Here is a 19,147-nt window from a genome sequence, read left to right as displayed (position 1 = left end):
TTGGATTTCATCTGTTATTAAAATAATTTAAGCTCTAATGCTGATTGATTTGACAGACTTCCTGTTGATGTGTCAGTCTGAACTTTGTAATTTGTGTTTTAAAAGCTGCTCCCTCATAATATAGAGCAGCAATAACCAAGTTCATCATGGTTAATTAAACATGAGGTATTAACAAGCAATGATTTACACTGTGTTTGCATCATCCTCGGCTCCACCCCCCTCCTCTCCGGCCTCTCCGCCCTGGTCCCTCCCCCCACTCTGCGCTCATTGGCCGGTGGCTCCAGCTGTTCTCGTCCGAACGGGATTCTCATTGTTTCCCTCCGTGACGTCACAGCTGCTCAGGGCTCAGTGTGGAGGCTGATGGTTTAGATCCGAGGAGGAACTTCTGTCGGGCAGTAAACTGAACGTGTTGCATTCAGGGGGTGAAGAGACACTGATGAACCAGAGGCCTCGTCCACACTATTAACCTGTGGACAGATCTGAGTTCAGGTGTGAACGCACTCAGATCAGACAGACCACAGTCGGAGGTTGTCTGGGCCAAAAAATGAAGGACGTCCTCTGAGCCGCTGCAGTTTCACTATGAATCAAACCACCGCTTCAACATCAACACTGATCGCCACATGACCATCGACTCACACTGGGTAAAAACAACATGACCCGGTCTTCATGAACAGAAACGACGCACGTGTTTGTTTGTAAAGAGTGAGGAGGTGCGGTCTGGTCATGAGACACACGTGGGGCCACATGTTTTCGCGCCACGTGTGGGTGGGGCCAGAGATTTTGTCGATTAAGCCCTGAATAGAAAATGAGCATCGAAGAATTCCAGGAGATTTGAGTGTAAACACAATTTTCAAACATTAACACACGATAGAAATTAAAACGACTTAAAGGTCCTGAACATTATAACCAGGATTTCTGCACGATGACGGACGACGAGTCCCAGAATTACTGATGAAGTATCTGGGCAGAGAATAAACCTGAAAACATCTCGTTACCTCTCAAACCACCGACAGAGACAGTGTCCGAATCTTTTCCTCCGACAAACCCAGTGACCTGATCAGTTCTGTGTTTGTAGACGATCAGTTATCGGCTCCTCGTCTGTGTTTTTCGTAGTTTTTGTTACGGTGTGTTAATATATGTATCACTGAGAAAGAACTACAACACACACACTTTGCCAACAATGACTGACGCCAAGGTGTTTCTCTAAAGTGCAGCGGAAGTAGCGTTAAACGAGCATTAAATGACTCTTTAAGGTCCTCATCCTTGTGTTGTTGCGATCCTCTCGTTTCATTGCACATATGTTAATATTGATCGTCAGATTCTTACAAGCGATTTATCTTAAACCTTTTGTAACTGGGTCTGAGATATTCAGTCTCATGACTCAGGTCTTATCGTGCAAATCATTTCTGAAGGACACAGACTCTTTAAATGTTAAACCAGATCTTCACAACCTTGGTAAAGATCTCAGGTGTTTAATTGGATTGAATGCACTTTAATGTATTTTTCTTCGTCCTTTAACAGATTACTTATAGACTGAAGACTTTGTCCACGTGTTCTTCTCTCCTGGCGTTAACGAATCCTTTACTTGTTTGTTTTTCTACAAAGTCTGGATCCTGTTCCAAGAACCAGGCTTACGTAGTTATCTGGACTTTACTGAGAAACTCTGTCACTTTGCGTTTTTTGCCAACCCAGTGCATTTCGTACTTTTCTTAATGTTACAAAGTGCTTTACAGCAAAAAAAGTAAAACCAGACAAGACATTTTACTGAAAGGACTTTAACAACAAACCAGATAAAGCAGCAAATGTCGTACTTCATATCCTCTAAACAACGTTCATCACCACAACGTTAAAAAAACACAAAGTCTAGCGACAGGGTTGATTTGATAAGAGGCCAAAAAAGTATCCGAGCTGGTTTGTTATTCAGCAGGATTTCGTTAAAACTACTTGACGGATACAACGACTCATCAGCCGATAATAAAATACTAATGTTATCATCACCGTGTGTTGTTTCTACGATGTGAGGCGATGAGCTGCGGTGATGTCATGAGAAAGAGAGCAGTGGTCAAGCGCATTAATCTCTGACCCCGGCAGAACCGCGGTGCTCTGACCCGCGGTGACCTCTGACCCTGGAGGTGATGGATGACATGATTGGGTGACTGGGTTCTGGGTCAGATCTTTTGTTGTCTGCAATGCGGGTTAACAAGGAGTCCATCGGAGGGGCGGTGCCGTGTCAGGGGTGTCGGCGCAGACACTGGATAGCATACGGGCTTTGTGCGGCGAGTCCGACGTGGCTCGTACCTTCACACGAGACGCAGCTTTGGTCGGACACCCCTGACCTTATTCCCATACAGACGTCTCGGATCGACTTTTGGAGAGGCCCTTGAGAGCCGAGTGTGACATAATCCAACGCGCTGGCGAGGAGATGGCGTGGCGGTGCGTCGCATATGTCAGACACGCAAGAGTGTGGCGTTCTTGACCCACAAAAAACATCCAGGTGCTACTGGAGCCGAGAAAAAACATAACGTGTGAATAACGAGGGTGAACTCACGGTCCTTATATTAACCAAACGTTCCTGGTCCAGGTTTGGATCCTTTGTTTCGTGTCACCTCCTTTGTCTCCACGATTAACTCGCGAATATTTAAACACATTAATCCTCGTGGAGAAACAATTAGTCGATTACTTGTGAAACTAATCAAATACTATCAATTATTGCTGTTGCTTTTTGGTAAATATCTCTTTATCATTTATTTTTCTCCAATTTCAATATTTTCTTAGGTTTATAAATTGCGTCTGGTTAAAACTGCAACAACAACAACAACAACAACAACAACAAGTCAGTCTCTGGGATTTTTAGATCAACGGCACAAAAGCACTTTTCATCCTGTGATCACAATAACATCTTTGCATGTTGATCAAGTAATCAGTGTTTCCTGATCGCGAGAAAACTGGGTTGCAATATTACGATTGCATTAAAAGTATTGCACCATGCAAGTGTCTCTGCAGTGGACACTTTTGGATCAACACCGTCATGGTGAGGACATTTGGGCTGTTTGAGGGTTAGAATTAGGTTAAGGTAAGAGTAGAGAGACAAGTGTGTGTTTCCACATCAGACACCACAAGTACGCTGCAGCAGTGGCAGCGGTAGCAGCAGCTTCAGTAGCATAATCCAGCCTGAAAAAGTGGGCCAACACAAAGCCTCTCGAACGGCCAGAGGAGGACAAAGAGCAGATCTTGTTATCAAGCTTCAGTGGGCACATAATGAAGAATTTACGTTCCCACTGCATCACATACATGTGCCATAATAGAGCTGCAGCAATCACCCGCAGGCGTTCCCAGCAAACTGAACAGAACAGCTCGGCTCACCCAGATACGCTCTTGTTGGCTTAATGGAGCTCTGAAGTTACAGGACAACAAACATTATAAACACCCGCACACCACAGAACATGATCAGACAGCTCAGTGATCTCTCCTTCATTCTGCGTAATCAATTCTCTGTTTCTAAAGAATCAAACGTATTGATCTTAGTTGTATTATTGTATTGTATCCTTACGAATCACTGAACTGTACAGCGACATGTCTCAGACTTCATCTTTAATAACTAAAGCTGCACCCAATCAAACACACTCACAGATACCAGCCTCCTGAATGTGCCTGGAAATCCACTGACTGAAACGTCCTCTGTTCCAACAACAGTAAACCTCGGAGAGCGACCCTCAAACGAAGCGACTTGTTCTTCAGTATTTTGTTTTAGAGAAATCAAAATACTTGATTCTGCTGCGATCGTGCTCCAGAGCTGCAGTACAGTGATGCATTATGGACCTTTATAATCGTGGTCGGTAAACTTCCTTTCGCTGGGCCCCGAGCCGGAGCTCAGCAAACGTGTCCGCTGCAGTATTTGATTAATCAAACCTGACAAACAAGCAGCGACCCTGAAAATCACAGTTTGTCAAACTTCAGACATTTTTAGAGGCTGAATGTTTCTTATGTTTCTCTGTTTTATTTCTGTTTCTGAGCGTAAAGAGTCAAGAAGTTCACTTGAGTTTAAAAGACTAAATAAATGATTTTCCTCTGAAGATGTCGAGCAGAGCCAGGAGGACTTTGACTGATGCTTTACATCTAACATGACATTTATGGGGAGGTAATAAAGTAAATACTGTCTGATGCAGTATTTCAGAGTACTCTGGATGGACAGTCATGCACCTCTCTGTGTGCACGAACAAACAAACAGTTTTGTGTGCACACCAGATAAGGGAACATGTTCGGACTTCATTAGCTCCGTAGGTCCAAGAGTGAACCAAGACTTTATTTGTCAAATCCTGAAACCATCCGTCCTCAACAATGTGGTTGAGTCCAGGCAGAAATCCCGAGTCCTCCATGTACACCTCAGAGGACTCAAAGCTTCTGCTCTGGGACAGTCCTGCTTGGCTCAGGTCCTCCATCATGGAGCGTCCAACTCAAAGCTTACTGACGCCGCCCCACAGAGAGACGGGGGGGGGGGGGAAGCTGAGACCCACAAAACATTAAGCACACGACAAATATTTATCAAATATTTGTCCACTTTCAATTTGGCCCATCATGCTATTTACAACGGGATTAGGGCGGATTTTGTGCGCCGGTGCCGCTTCAATTTCCTGCCCAATCCCTACATGTCACCCTGGCGTTGTTCCACAGCGTCGCAACAGACCTGGACGTATCCTCGACAACACACAAAACACACAAAACACACAAACACGACCCGGCTGAGAGAGAATTCAAATGTTTTTTTAAAGATTCAGGATAAAACACTTTCCCCTGTTCGTCAGTTATTTTTAGACGGATGCAGAGTTTCCTCCTCGACCTGAACACTCACAGGTTCCTCAGGTGTCCACCTGACGCAGGGACAATTTTTACACCACGTACGACATGTCTCTGCTGACAGGTCACATGGGACAACAATGGCAGGAGCCTGAATCATGAAGCAGGGCTATATTTGGACGGCATTAACCCGAGGTATTAGGCTTGTGAAGTGGCGGGGGGGGGGGGGGGGGCACGCCCCAATGACCCACCCACACATAGTGATATAGACGAGGAGGGGAAGTGGAAAAGCTGCAGTTTGTGTTGGAGCCGTGCCAGGACGGATTCAGGCCGCGAGGACGAGCGCACAACAAAGAATTACTTTTACTTTCACGGCTGAAGAGGCCGCCTGTCAATCGTGGATGAAGTCACCGCTCTGACCGTAGCTGAGTGTTCTGACAGTTTACTGATCGTTTACACGGTTTTAACTCCAGGAGGAGAAAACCACGAGGTGATCAAACATTTCGTTCCTCTTCACTGAAACATCATGATGGACGCTCCCTGCGTTTGACTGGAGGAGCAACTCAGTGTTCTCAGAAAACTTTCTGAACCATGCAGGTGCAGAATGACGCCTCGGTTTCTAAAGCACTAAACTAAAATGTGGAAACATCTGCTGCAACTCTCATCACAAATCAAAGATGAAGACTTTCCTGTCTCCCATGACCTTTTACAAATATAAATAATATAATACACAAATATTACTTTTATTTCAAGTCCTCATGCTTCTTTAATTATTATTTTAGTTGGAGGGAAACTACAACAAACGATTTCAGTTCACGGATCTCGGCAATATTTCTTAAAAAAGAAAATCACAAACAAAATCACCGACAAAATCCGACAACCAGCCATGAAAACATAACAAATGATGGACGGACTACTTCCTGTCACTCTGTTATGTTCCAGAACACAAAGGATGCAGCAGATGAATAAAACATACTCATAGTACTGACATTTATATTTGCAGTAAAGATGCAGTTGAATTCACAGCAGCTCTCGAAAAAGTTCCAGTTTTTTAAACAGGAAAGTTAAAAAAAGAAATGTGATAAATAATTAAGCAAATTATTATTAACACAAACAAGAAAATAAAAGGAATTTGCACATTAATATAATGATGCATGAATTATTAAGAATCTGTTTGTTTCTATGAATTACTTTTTCCTATCACACTGTTGCCAGGGAAACGAAATCACTGCGTTTAAAACCCGTCCTCTTAGCTCAGGTGTTAATCTTTACGGTAACATGTTAGCGGCTAATCTGGATGCATCAGTAGTGGTAACTGACATCCCCTGTGTGTGTGTGTGTGTGTGTGTGTGTGTGTGTGTTTACAGTTCCGTGTTGTAAGAATCAATAAAAACACGCCTGCATCCCCGTCGAGTTGCCTCGCAGCGACAACCGCAGCCAATCACAGCGCAGCATGACTTGGACAAGTTGTCTGAAGCGATGCTCGGAGTTGCCGTTTGCACTTCCCGCACACAGTATATGTGTGTGAGTGTGTTTGTGTGTTAATTACTCCAGCAGAGTGTGAATGGCAGCGAGTAAATATAGAAACTCCTTCAGCTCCCCCCACCCTGTGAACGCTGCAGTAAACGAACACGCGATGCACATGAACCACCCCCAACATACACATGGATGCACGCCACACACACAGGCTCAAATATAGAAGCTGAACATGAACACGCGGTCACTAATGCAGGGGCAGAGCACGCACCCTGTGCTACTTTCGTGTCTCCTGAGGTTTTTTTTTTTCGATCACATGGCTGCATATTTGCTTATGAGGGGGGATCCAGAGAGGTGGGAGGAGGAGGAGGAGGAGGAGGAGGAGGAGGAGGTGAGGAGTGATGGGATTTGGGCGGGGTAAGGTGGGGAGGGGTCGCTCCTGATTACCAGGTTTTCCCGTCAGTGGCCTGCATTCCTCTCAGAGCCGTATCGTGATCAGTGGGGCTGGGGGATGGGGGTTAAGCCCTGTAGGGGAAGGACAGAGGGAAGGACGGGTAGAGAGGGAGGGAGGAAGGGAGGGAGGGAGGGAGGGAGGGGACAGAGGGATGGAGAGAGAGAGAGAGAGAGGGGGTCGTCATGAAGGGATGACCCACTGCTGATCGTGTAGCCCCCGCACAGCTCTGCCTGTCAGTTGTGGGGGAGGGGAGGCCGGAACTTCAAATGACAACTTCATCGGCCTCCTCCTCTTCCTCCTCCTCTTCTTCCTCCTCCTGCTCCGGGTACCATGTCATGTCACAAGACTTTCACAGCAGCCACTCGCTTACGTAACCAATCCCGGAGTGGCAGAGCAACGACGGCGGCCTATAGAAACGCTGCAGCTCTGACAGATCGTTTCCAGCTGCGAGTCCATGCGTGCCGTGTCATGCCGGCGATGTATGAACATTAATTTCATTAAAATTGAGTTGTTTGGCCTCGTTTGCTTCCAGCGATCAGGCAACATGTCCCCCCCCCCCACCACTGGATTCAATTGAATTGATTGACATGAATTCTCTCTGTTGTTGTGGACTCGTTACGAAACAAGTCGAGTGACGACGTGAAGGGAAACAAGACGCATCTCCAGTTTGATTCCCGTCACATCGGTCCACAGTCTCTGTGCACACCCACTTCACGAGTGAACCAAGCTGCTGTGCATTCTATTAGGAGCAGGAAGAAGGTTTTTCATAATTCATTTTCTATATCCGCGGCCCGATCCAGCGGGAGTTGCATAACGTGTGAGCTACGCGGGCCCGTGTTTGCCACGTCTCTATTAATGGAGGAGAGTTTCACGCTGATGCTTTTATAATAAATAGAAAAGGTCCACGTTATTTTAAAAGAGATGGAAGATTGATTTCTCCTCCACTGCTGCGTCCTAAGAGAAAACACAGGATCTTCACTGTCAATTCACGGAAATTTCAATTCAATTCATCAGTTTTTTGACCATCGTAAAGTTTAAACAGACAAAGAAACATTTTGTTGAGTTTTTATATAAAACTGTGCTGAACATACGTGTCAGGATATTTTAATCCTCCATTTTTACTGTATATCCTAAACTTGGGATTCTTTCCTCTCACATTCTAAAGCAGAAAATGGTTTAAATGTGAAAACCTACTTGATTTTTCTACATCGGATTCAGATTCAACTCATCAGATCCATTTCACTGAGATTCTGGTAAAAGCTGGAGCAATACGCGTCCGTCTGTCGGCACAAACAACCGACACCAAACCACAACAAAGTGAATCCTCTGCCGTCCACGGGGATTATTTCTCCTAATCTCCATCTATATTTACAATGGAGCGAAAGAGCTGCGGTTCACTTTAACAACAGTCGTGCTGCTTGTGATGAAAATCACAGGATTAATCATAATTTCATCTCCGGCCCACCGCAGGTTTTAAACTCTATGGACTATGAAAGTACAGTGGACGAGCATCTGAGAGAGAGGCGGTTATGTAAACGACGGTCACGTGACCTGCAGGTTTTGATTCTCACTGCCTGCCCCTAAAACACACAGACCCTTTTCTAGAAAGAGAGGAACGAGAAGAAGGGATCCGGGGTGAACGAGGGGGCGCAGGAAAAGGAAAAAAGGACGATGGAGCCATTTGGCTGCAGGCGACGACTCTTCCAGGAAACCCAGGAGCGCTCTTATTGGCTTAGTTGTGTCATCCAGGATCTTGTCAGAGTTTCCTCCACCGTAAACACCGAAACAATTTCTCCACAGGACCAAGTCACTGCGATTTATAGAGAATGATCACTGCTCCACGGGAAAAACAAATAAAAAACACATTCGAATCAATGTATTTGAATCATTAACTGCTCAGTATATCCGCCCGACGAGGTTGAAGGAAGGTTTTAGAGAAAATACGTAATGAACCAAACGTCAGCATGTTAAAGCAGGAAAGTTAAACGAGGGGAGGAACTAGGAAATAAATTGTAATGTCAACTCAAGATGAGTCCAGATGTTGTTAAAGTATCAGAATATATGAAAATATGACGACAACAGTGGCAGAAAGTTATGAAGAGAAACTTTTTCCTCCGTGTTTTTAACGGCTCTTAAACTTTTCTCTGTTGGTGTCGATCACAGTTACAGTGTGAAACCATATGAAGGCTCCAACGAACTTGAGTTTGTCTTCTGCTGAGTTTTTTCGTGATAGTTCACAACAACAAAGTTCAGCTCAGAGGGAAAATTTAAACCTTCAATGTGAATCTCAGGTGTAACTCTTTAAAAACCCGAATCACAGGTTTACAGATGCGTCTCTCTGGAGCAGCGTTGGACACATCGGGCTGAGAAACTCACCACACACACGGACAAAGAGGAGAGAGAGCGGACTAACCCTAAAGAGCGGATCACTGATTCTCCACGGCTGATTATCCAGAACCAAAGTCCCACTGCTGCAAGAACAGCACCAGGAGCACTGAGACCAGAGTGGAGCTCACCACCATCACAGAGCTGTTTCATCCTTTTTAGAATTTATTAAACTTTATTTATTATGATACATGTTTTTTAAAATCTATATTTTTCTTATGCTTCTTTTATTTCTGTCTTTTTGTTTTATTATCACTACTTACTTTTACAATGTACGACTGCACTGGTTTCTGAACTCATCAATACTTTGAACTGATGAGTTTTGACAGGTGCTATATGAATAAAGTTTGATTGTTTGATTGATTGATTGATTGATTGATTGATTGATTGATTGATTGATTGATTGATCGACGTCCTGCTGCAATTGTCCGTCAGCAGCAGACAGCGGAAGACGACGGCTGAATATCGGGGTGATCCCAGCGTCGTATTGGTTCAGACCGGCTGAGAGGGACGAGCCCATTGAGGCTCCAGACAAAACAAAGATGTCCGCCGGGCTGGATAATGCTGTCAGTGACTGAAATGACTTATTCAGGGAGAAAAAGCTCAGCACAAAGCAAATCCAGTGTTTTAATACTTAATGAAGTCGAGCCTGTGCGAGCGTTTAACAGTTCTTCTAAACATCCAAACACAACAGCAGCAGCGGCAGCGGAGTGTGGAGGCAGTGGCATCGTTCCCAGAGTGAGCGGGAGCTAAGTCATGGCTGTGCAGACCACCCCCCTTTCAGAAGCATCCGACAAGCAGGATTTGTGTTGTTTACATACAACAAATTATGGCGGACCGCAGAGGCGGACCCAAGCGGCGGGCCCTCGGGGTCCACGGAGCTTTCTCTCCGAGGAGCTGCCTCCTTAATGTAAAGAGCCCTGAGCTCGTTAATTACTTAGAGAGCGTCCAGGAAGTAGGCTAATGCAGTTAGACAAGAGGGTTTGTCTATAGGCTACACTTTGACCTATTGCAACTGAAATCCACTATCAATAATTCACCGTGACAGGTTGAACACTTCCATACGTTACAGAAAGGGAACAACAGATGCGAATCCGGTCGTATAGCTCTGAACTCATGGAGAGAAATGAATCTGATGAACGTGGCGTTTCTTCAGGAGCCTCCACGACAAAGCAACACGCACACATTTGGTAAAATCCGGGGAAAAAACACTGGGATCCCCGGCGCCGTGTCCCGCCCCTTTCACCCCAAACAGCCATTTTCAAAAAGCCGCCGACTTAAACAAACATTGCTCTGCCTCCATTTCATAAATTCTTTAAACTCTAGGGTTTCTCTCAATTATTCATGCGTCACGAGCATCTGACGGCCGCATTGCAGCATTCTCTATGAAAGATCGCCGCCTAAAATAACAATGTCTCCGCACAGTAGAGGAAACTGTACGCGTTCATCCGCTGGCGTGCAACTCCTCCCGATGCTTCTGAGTACGGTTTTTAATGGACGCCACTTCCTCATCTTCATCACAGACGCGGGTCTCGATGAAATATTGAGTTTCTCGGTGCTATGAAATCATCTGGATGAGGCGGTGGCTCTCTCTCTCTCTCTCTCTCTCTCTCTGTGGTGGAGAGTGATGAGATGAACCGTGAGATGTTGGCCAACACATCCGGCACAAATACTGAGAGCGAGCGAGCAACGTGACTCGTGGTGGGGTTTTCTCTAATGGCTGCAGGGACCAGAGCGTTTATGGAAACAGATGCTGCGTTGAACTGCTGCTTCCTGTTCCTCCTTCTCCTTCAGATCTGCCGGAGGTGCTGAGGAGGTGCTGGACTTTTAATTTGCCTGAGTGACGATCAATGACTTCATTTCATTCAGAGGTTGGAGGAGAGAAGCTTTCAGCCGAACTTCATCAAGTGGAAATCGAAGGCTACGCTACGAAGGCCAATCGGATCAGAGACCGTTCCGCCTGAGGAAGATGAGGCGACTTAACGTCAATCTTTTACCTGGACTGTAAATAAAGATGGACGACTGGACAAAATGTTCTCAGCTGTCAATCACGATGTTTCACCCGTTTTTTTCATATCATCAAATAACGAATTAAAGGTTCAGTGAGTAGAGTTTAGTGACATCTACAGGCGAAGTCGCACGTTGCAGCTGAATCCTTATCTCACCTTCTGTTCATATTCTCAGAAACATAAAAACTGAAACATTTCCAACTGGAAGTTTACGACTTGTGACGTTAAACAACAATTAACGAGTTTAAATAAACAGTGGATCGAACAAATATATATTCTCTGTTGAAAAACCCTCCACTGGTCTAATAACAGCAGCAGCTTGTCTAGACAAGTGAAATGAACCACATGACCTCATGAACCTGCTGCTGTTAAGAAGCTGGATTTTCAGGCATCGCATTATCACAGACGTCATTTTGAATTTCTTATTCATGGAGCAGCTGCTGTGGGTTGAGTTCGACTCTATGTAAAGACCGAGCTGCAGAGACGAGCGTCTGCAGGACGACAGAGCTGCTGAGATTGTGTCTCTGATAAAACTTTAAAACCTGTTGGTCAAGAATCTTTGACCTGAAATCTTGTAAAAAAACGTGGACGTGTCACACGACAGAAGCTGTATTTTTTTTCCACGCATCATGTTGCCATGCCGACAGTTTCCCCCTCCCTCTGAGCGCCGGCCGTAAAGCTCATTAATTAATTTGATATCGATCCTGTGAGTTTCTCAGCAAACGACATGATTTCCAGAAACTGTGCCGCCGAGTGGAAACATGTTTATGTGACGGGTGAGATCATTGCTCTCCATGTCACAGTTGTTGTGTAAACGAGTCGAGCAGAACCAGACGGAGATGTTTCAACCGTCAGGTTCCTGACAGACGCTGAAGTTCGGGGCCGCGTGTGACCTTGGACTCTGCTGCCCTGAGCTACAGTCGGTTACAATCAGTGCTGGAGATTTACCGGTGAAGAAGTTCTTGGCGCGCAGGTAGCTGACGCTCAGCCGGAGGATGGAGAGCTTGTCCAGACTGGCGGTGACCTCTTCAGGGAAAGGCAGCAGGCTGGCCAGCCGCTCCAGCTCGCCATTCAGCCGGTCTCTGTGCCGTTTGGACGGGTTGGATTTGGCCCCTTCGGCCGGCGGCTGCTTCACCCTGAGGGACGATGGAAAGGACAGAACGTTAGTGGTCATTCAAAGGCCCAACACAAAAAGAGACAGAGAGACAGAGACAGAGAGAGAGAGACAATGAGAGAGACAGAGACAGAGAGAGACAGAGAGAGAGAGACAGAGAGAGACAGAGAGAGACAGTGATCTGTCTGCAGCAGCTCTCATGTCAGTTGTTTCCTCTCGACCCTGGAGGACGTTTGGACGGTTCTTTGTTGAAGATGAACAAAGTTAGACATTACAAACAGTTTGGTGGAACAATATGAATTTGGGATAAAAAACAATAAATCTCAGGATTATAGAGAATATATTTAATAAAAACTGAGATTAAATCAACACATTTTGGTGAATTATCTAAGAGGTTCTGCAACTTGAAAATAAAAAAGTTATAATAATTGAATAAATTGTTATTTTGCAATTTAAGAATGATCCAGTGCTGCTAATCATAAATCAATATTTTTAATGTTTTTGTGCACATCACTGGGATTTTTAAATTATCTTAATTTGGCTTAATGAGGTGTGAAACTCACACTAAAGAACTTTATTAAACAATTTACTCAGAATAAAAATGAAATCAAATTTAAAGCAGATTAATTAACAGGACTAATAACAATAAAAATAATAATAACAACAATAATACATTTTACGACAGTTACAGTTAACCCAAACCCTTTCTTAGTGTTAGATCGTAAAATTATTGAATATATTGAATCTTTTCCATAAAAAAACTATTTCATGGGGAATTAAATTTTGGTGCAAATGCAAATTAACAGACAGATCCAGGATTTTATTTTTAATTCTTCAACATTAATAATATTTTGAGGAACAGATCCAGAATTTTAAAGTATCAGCAGATTATAATATTTTTAAAATGGGGGCCTCTGATTTCAGTGATATAAATATAATGGAGTTAATAATTTAATCTGTTGATACATTAACATATTTATTCATAATTATTCCACTTCATCTACTCGAAGCTCATCCTGCTCACTGCTCGACTCCAGATGCCCTCGTCCTCACTGGGTGTGATTCAAGTCTCAAGCAGGTTCAGGTGGAGACACACAACAAAGACGTCTCATCATCCACAACATCCAGGTCAAAGGACATTTGTCCACAAGCTCCACTAACATGTCCTGCACCAGAGCATAAAGAAACACACTGCAGCTGATCCTGGATCAGGAGGAAAGATCCCAACTGGGCCCCTAGATGCTGGGGACATGCACCCAGGTCTGCTAACGGCTAGTTGGTATTAATTAGTGCAGTAGAACATAAGAGGGATATTCTCCATCATCCACCAACAGACAAAGGGTTCAGGTTCTAAAAACCAACTGATGCTGAGATGATGTGGATTCCTGTTGTGTGATTGTGTGATTGTGTGATTGTGTGCGGCCTATTTCCAGATCTTCAATAAACAATACTTCATCTTCGACCAGATTATAAAAGACTGAATGTCTTAAGAAAAGACAACTGACGTGTAAACAGCCGTCCCTGGACAGACAGGGGTCAGGTTCTGTTGAAAGGTCGCTCTGAGCTCTTTGGATTTCTTGTGTCAGTGCCTCTCGTTGGGTTCACAGACTTTTACAAATATTTCTACTCAAACAGAGAAGAGATGCGAGTTGACAGTTTACAGTGCGGCTGCCATGAGTGTTCCTCACTCACACACACACTGACACTGTCACATGTCATCACCGAGGACGGATGGACGGATGTTTACACGTCAGCTCTGCCTGCACCTGAACTCACTGCTGCTCTTTCTGGACTGTTTACTGACAAAGGGAATATTTTTCACTCATCATCAATTTTAATCATTTTTCTTTTTCTTTTTTTTTTAAAGTCACATCAGATCATGTCATGGATTTAAAGCAGCTTGTTCAACTTGATCAATTATATAAAGACACAACATCTTCTCATCATGACGATCATGAGCTAAATATGTGTCATCGTTTTATAAATTACATGTTTTTATCAAATAAAAAACACAGAAAACTGAGAAACCACCCGATAATTCAAATAATCAATCCATTATTTATGTGTGTTTATGTATTAATGTTGGATTTGATAGGGACGGTGCTGATTGATCATAAAGGCAGAATAATGGAAATTAGCCTGATTTAGCTTTGACGCTAATTCTCATCTAGTCCTTCAAGATGAAATTAAATGAAAACATGAAAAGAAACAAATGAAATGATCTTTGTGTCTCAGTGTTGAGTCTCAGCAGGATGATTATCATGAGTCCTGCAGCAGAGGCCTCCACCTCTGGTTTATTATTCTCTGTATGCATCGTTTAAATATAATAAATATTTGTTATCATCTTTATTTTGTATCCTGTTGTTCCTGTATTTTTAAATATTGTGTAGTGTGATACCATGCTGCTGTCATTTACCAGTTTAAGATAAATAAAATCTATTAATCTATCCAGCTCATATTTCCTCCATCACATCAGATGAGAGGAAACATTAATCATGAATTCATGATACTTTCATTTCTTACTCATACTTTGGAAATATTGGCAGAGAAATGATGTCATCGACTAAGATGTTTCACCAAAACGGCTGCAAATGAGAAAAAGATTAAATTCTGCGTCTTTACTTTGCATTAATTCATCATCACAACTGAGGATTTTATACAAATGTTCATCCTGAGATGATTCTTGTTGTTGTTGGTGCTTCAGTCAAATTAAAGCCTGAAACAGAGCCAGGGCCTGTTTTTACTACATCAAGCATTTGAGGGGGTTTTCGTCGATAACGAATAATAAAATGTACAAACACAAAAAATAAACATTGCTGATCCCAAACCGAATAAAATGGCCCGAGGAGAAAAAACAGGAAACCTCAGTGTGATCCTCTGAAGGGCGTTTTGACAGAAATGGCGCAACACCGAGCACGAGCCGCTGAGTCAGTGTCATTCAGATTAAATTAAATTATGATTATAACGATCAGATGGATTTTTTTTTTATTCGTTCGTTCGTCACAAACTGTTTTATAAAGAAAATCACAGAGAGAAGTGTTGAAGGTTAAAATCATTCATCTGCTGCTGCTGCAGGCCTGAAATAATCCTCAGGCTTTAACCCAGCAACACACACACACACACACACACACACACACACACACACACACACAGGAAACATACGAGGAATAAATAAATACACAATTTAGAATTTAAAATCTGGATTTTAAACAAAACCATTATTTCAATATATATATATATATATATATAGATTAAAAATAAAGAGTTTTTCGTTCCTGGAACTTTTCAGACTTGTTACCATCATTATTATTAAACTGAAATCAGAGTTTTTCTTAAATCCCCAGATCTGTTTATCATCATTTAATAAGAATTAAAAAGCACTCACGCTCTCTGGACCGGTTTTCTCCTCTTGCGTCCTGCATACATGACGCTCCTCTTATATAAGCCTCGGACGAATCCCCTCAAACAGCCTGAGCCTCGTCTACATGTAAAAACCTGCTGTAATCCTTCAACTCAACGCTGGAAACATTGTTCGGGAGAATTCAATAAAAGAAATCTCGGGCAGCTCGGCAGGAGCAGGGCTCGGTTCCGCTCCGCCTGGTTTTTACGCGTCAGTTCACTTCGGAATTAAAATCTGGAACAAGTGTCGCATCGTGATTAAATCCGGTGGAAACAGAAAAGGTGAAACACAGACTCGTGTGTTTCCATCAACTCGCTCCGGAGATGTTGAGTTTTCATCCTGAGCAGAAACACGAGAGGAGAAGATGCGCCACCTGCGCGTAAACGCTCCTCATCCTCCGAACCGGCTCCTCTTCTTCTTCTTCTTCTTCTTCTTCTTCTCTCGCAGTTTCTACATTTTCTCTCGCGCCGCAGCGCAGCTCCGCAATTAGCGCAAACACACGCGCACGAGAGGAGGAGGGTGGGAGAGCGGGCGCGCGCATTCCACTGGCGGGCACGCCCGACACAGATTTCTAACGGGGCGCGCGCCCCGGAATCGTCTTATGTAGGTTTCGGGGCAGGGCGGGCACGCGGTGGGTGCGCGGGCACGTGGGAGAGTCTCCTGGAAACACAGGCCGAGCGGGTTCACGCGTGCGCCACCCCGAGCCGGGCACAGCGTCCAATCAGCGCGCAGCACAGAGGAGGAGGTTTATGTTGAGCCGCAGCTGAATGTGGGTCAGAGGTGAGACTGTTGAATAATGTAGGTGAGGAGGAGAGGGAGGAGGAGGAGAGGAGAGAGGGAGGAGGAGAGGAGAGAGGGAGGAGAGCACCTGCAGAGGTGAGGAGAGGGAGGAGGAGGAGAGAGGGAGGAGAGACAGGAGGAGAGCACCTGCAGAGGTGAGGAGAGGGAGGAGGAGGAGAGAGGGAGGAGAGACAGGAGGAGAGAGGGAGGAGAGCACCTGCAGAGGTGAGGAGAGGGAGGAGGAGGAGAGAGGGAGGAGAGGAGAGACAGGAGGAGAGAGGAAGGAGAGCACCTGCAGAGGTGAGACTGTTAAATAATGTAGGTGAGGAGGAGGAGAGAGGAGGAGGAGAGGAGAGAGGGAGGAGAGACAGGAGGAGAGAGGGAGGAGAGCACCTGCAGAGGTGAGGAGAGGGAGCAGGAGGAGAGAGGGAGGAGGAGGAGAGGAGAGAGAGCACCTGCAGAGGTGAGACTGTTAAATAATGTAGGTGAGGAGGAGAGGGAGGAGGAGGAGAGGAGAGAGGGAGGAGAGAGGGAGGAGAGAGGGAGAGAGCACCTGCAGAGGTGAGACTGTTAAATAATGTAGGTGAGGAGGAGAGGGAGGAGGAGGAGAGAGGGAGAGAGGGAGGAGGAGAGGAGAGACAGGAGGTGAGGAGAGAGGGAGGAGGAGGTGAGGAGAGCACCTTGTGTTTCAGTGTATAAATAAACATTATTCATCAGCACAGAAACATTATTATTATTGGCGGCCATCTTCTTCTTCTTCTTATGACACAAGAAAAGATAATTTATCTTCAGGAATAAAAATATTCAAACATTCTGTTAAAACTTGAGAGAAAAGATAAAATTATTTCATTCAACGAAGTTCAAATTAAAATAATGTGAATTTGAAGTGAAGAAGCTTTTCTCAGGAAACTGCAGGTGGAAACTAAAACTTCTGAAAAGACTGTGATTGTTTCAGGCGCTTTGTTTTACTCACATTAGTTTCATTAATCTTAATCTTCGTTCTGAGATGAAGCTGAAATAAAGATTTTAGATTTTTTAATTTCTAATTTAGATAAATAAATACTTTAATGATCCCCAGGGAAACTGTGACTATGAGACGTAATGATCATCATGTGTTTGAATTCATTCTTAGTTAGTTCTTAGACTGACTCACCTGCAGACGTCACACCAGCTTCTGTCAGAGGAGTGTGTGTTGATTGTGTTGATTGTGTGTTGATTGTGTTGATTGTGTTGGTTGTGTGTTGATTGTGTGTTGATTGTGTGTTGGTTGTGTGTTGATTGTGTGTTTTAAAGTCGGCTTCATTTCACCATCAACACAACATCGTGTCTCCGGCCTGTGTCTGATACTTCCTGGATTCAGCTGCTGTCAGTCAAACATAGACACGCCCCCGAGAAAAGGAGCAGTTCTGACATTTTTCTTAAAGAACTTTTTTTTATTTTTTATTTTACTGATCAAAAATCCAACAAAAGTGATGAAAGTATATTTGTGTTATATTTATGGATCCATAATATCCGATGCTTCAGGTTCTACACGTTGTCACAGATGTTGTATTTGCGTGTTCACAGCTCAGAGGTTCGACCTCTGACCTCTGACTGACAATGACTCAGACGAATGAATCAACATTTTCTATCAAGTCAGATTTTCATCTTTTCTCTGTTTTAACAAATAGAATTTTGGTTGAAACCATGAGAACGTGCAGGTTTTGTTCAGATGGTGAGAAACACGGTTGAGTTTTTAATGTAGAACAGTAACTCTAAATAAGATAAGACGAGATGATGCTTTATTGGTAAACATCGTGTCATGTGACCAGATCAGACCCCCGAGGCTGTTGGAGACCCCCCCCCCACACACACACACAACTCACGTGGGAAGAAAACTAGGCCAACGATCTGACGAGCTGCGTCCACCGACTCTGATTTTCCTGTTTCATTTGAAAAGTCTTCGTCCTTTTCATCAAGATGATGAAGATGTGTAACTGTAGCTTTAACCACCAGTTGTCTATGCTTGAAGTGGCCTATCCTCTGGGGAACATGAATTTTCCAGTTGTCAGATTTCACATGTATTTAGTGCAAAGTTGACATTTTGTTGAAAGGATATTCCTCGTCCTGCTTCATCTTCCTGTGGACTCTGACTCGTCTCCAGCCTCGACCACTTCGAGCTCATGTTTGTCTGCAGGCGCTTGTTCTTCTTGCCTCCAGGAGCCGAGTGCCGAGAACAAGAAGGGGTTTGTGTTTGTTCGGACACTCTGGTCTCCAGAGGGACGGACGGCACCGCGACTGTAAATGTGTTTTTCATGCTCAGAGAGAACAGAGAGCTGCGGTGCGGTCGAGTCCGTCTCCTGGTCAAGGTCGTCCTGCGGGGGGAGCGTGCGGGCAGCTGAGGACAACACACCGAGAATGTGTGGATGGAGACAGGCTGCATGTCAAAGAAGGACTGGACTCAAACTGCACAACTCAGAGACAGATGAGCTGTAATGAAGAAACATGCAACAGTTGCAGGTTGAGTTTTCTTCAGAAACGAGAAACATCCCCAACTTCCCAACAACAGACCTTTTTACGTCTGTTCTTCATTTGGTAAACTGTGTTTTCCTCTGCTGCATTAAAACAATCTGAAATTTGAAATGACAGGAAAATAGAAAGCTGGTGAATCCAATCACAGAGCCAGATGTGCACAGAGTCCAGGACGTGAGCCTGAAGTGGAGAAAACAAACTCTTAATAATATTTATGAAAGTTC

At 44.2% G+C, this 19,147-nt stretch overlaps 1 protein-coding gene across 1 annotated transcript in view; it reads right to left on the bottom strand.

The window, feature by feature from the left end:
* LOC109640844 (aryl hydrocarbon receptor-like) overlaps window positions 1-16,198 on the bottom strand; it is a 32,284-nt gene extending 16,086 nt beyond the window's left edge. Inside the window, exons 1-2 of the mRNA XM_069533267.1 lie at window positions 15,618-16,198; window positions 12,067-12,254 (exon numbers count right to left, since the gene is read on the bottom strand). Coding sequence (XP_069389368.1) covers window positions 12,067-12,254; window positions 15,618-15,658 — 229 coding nt within the window. The 5' untranslated portion in view covers window positions 15,659-16,198. The remainder of the gene's footprint in view (window positions 1-12,066; window positions 12,255-15,617) is intronic.
* Window positions 16,199-19,147: the final 2,949 nt, after the last annotated feature.

Source organism: Paralichthys olivaceus, chromosome 10 (genome assembly GCF_024713975.1).
Source record: "Paralichthys olivaceus isolate ysfri-2021 chromosome 10, ASM2471397v2, whole genome shotgun sequence".
Lineage (NCBI taxonomy): Eukaryota > Metazoa > Chordata > Actinopteri > Pleuronectiformes > Paralichthyidae > Paralichthys > Paralichthys olivaceus.
This window is presented reverse-complemented; position numbering and strand designations above follow the sequence as displayed.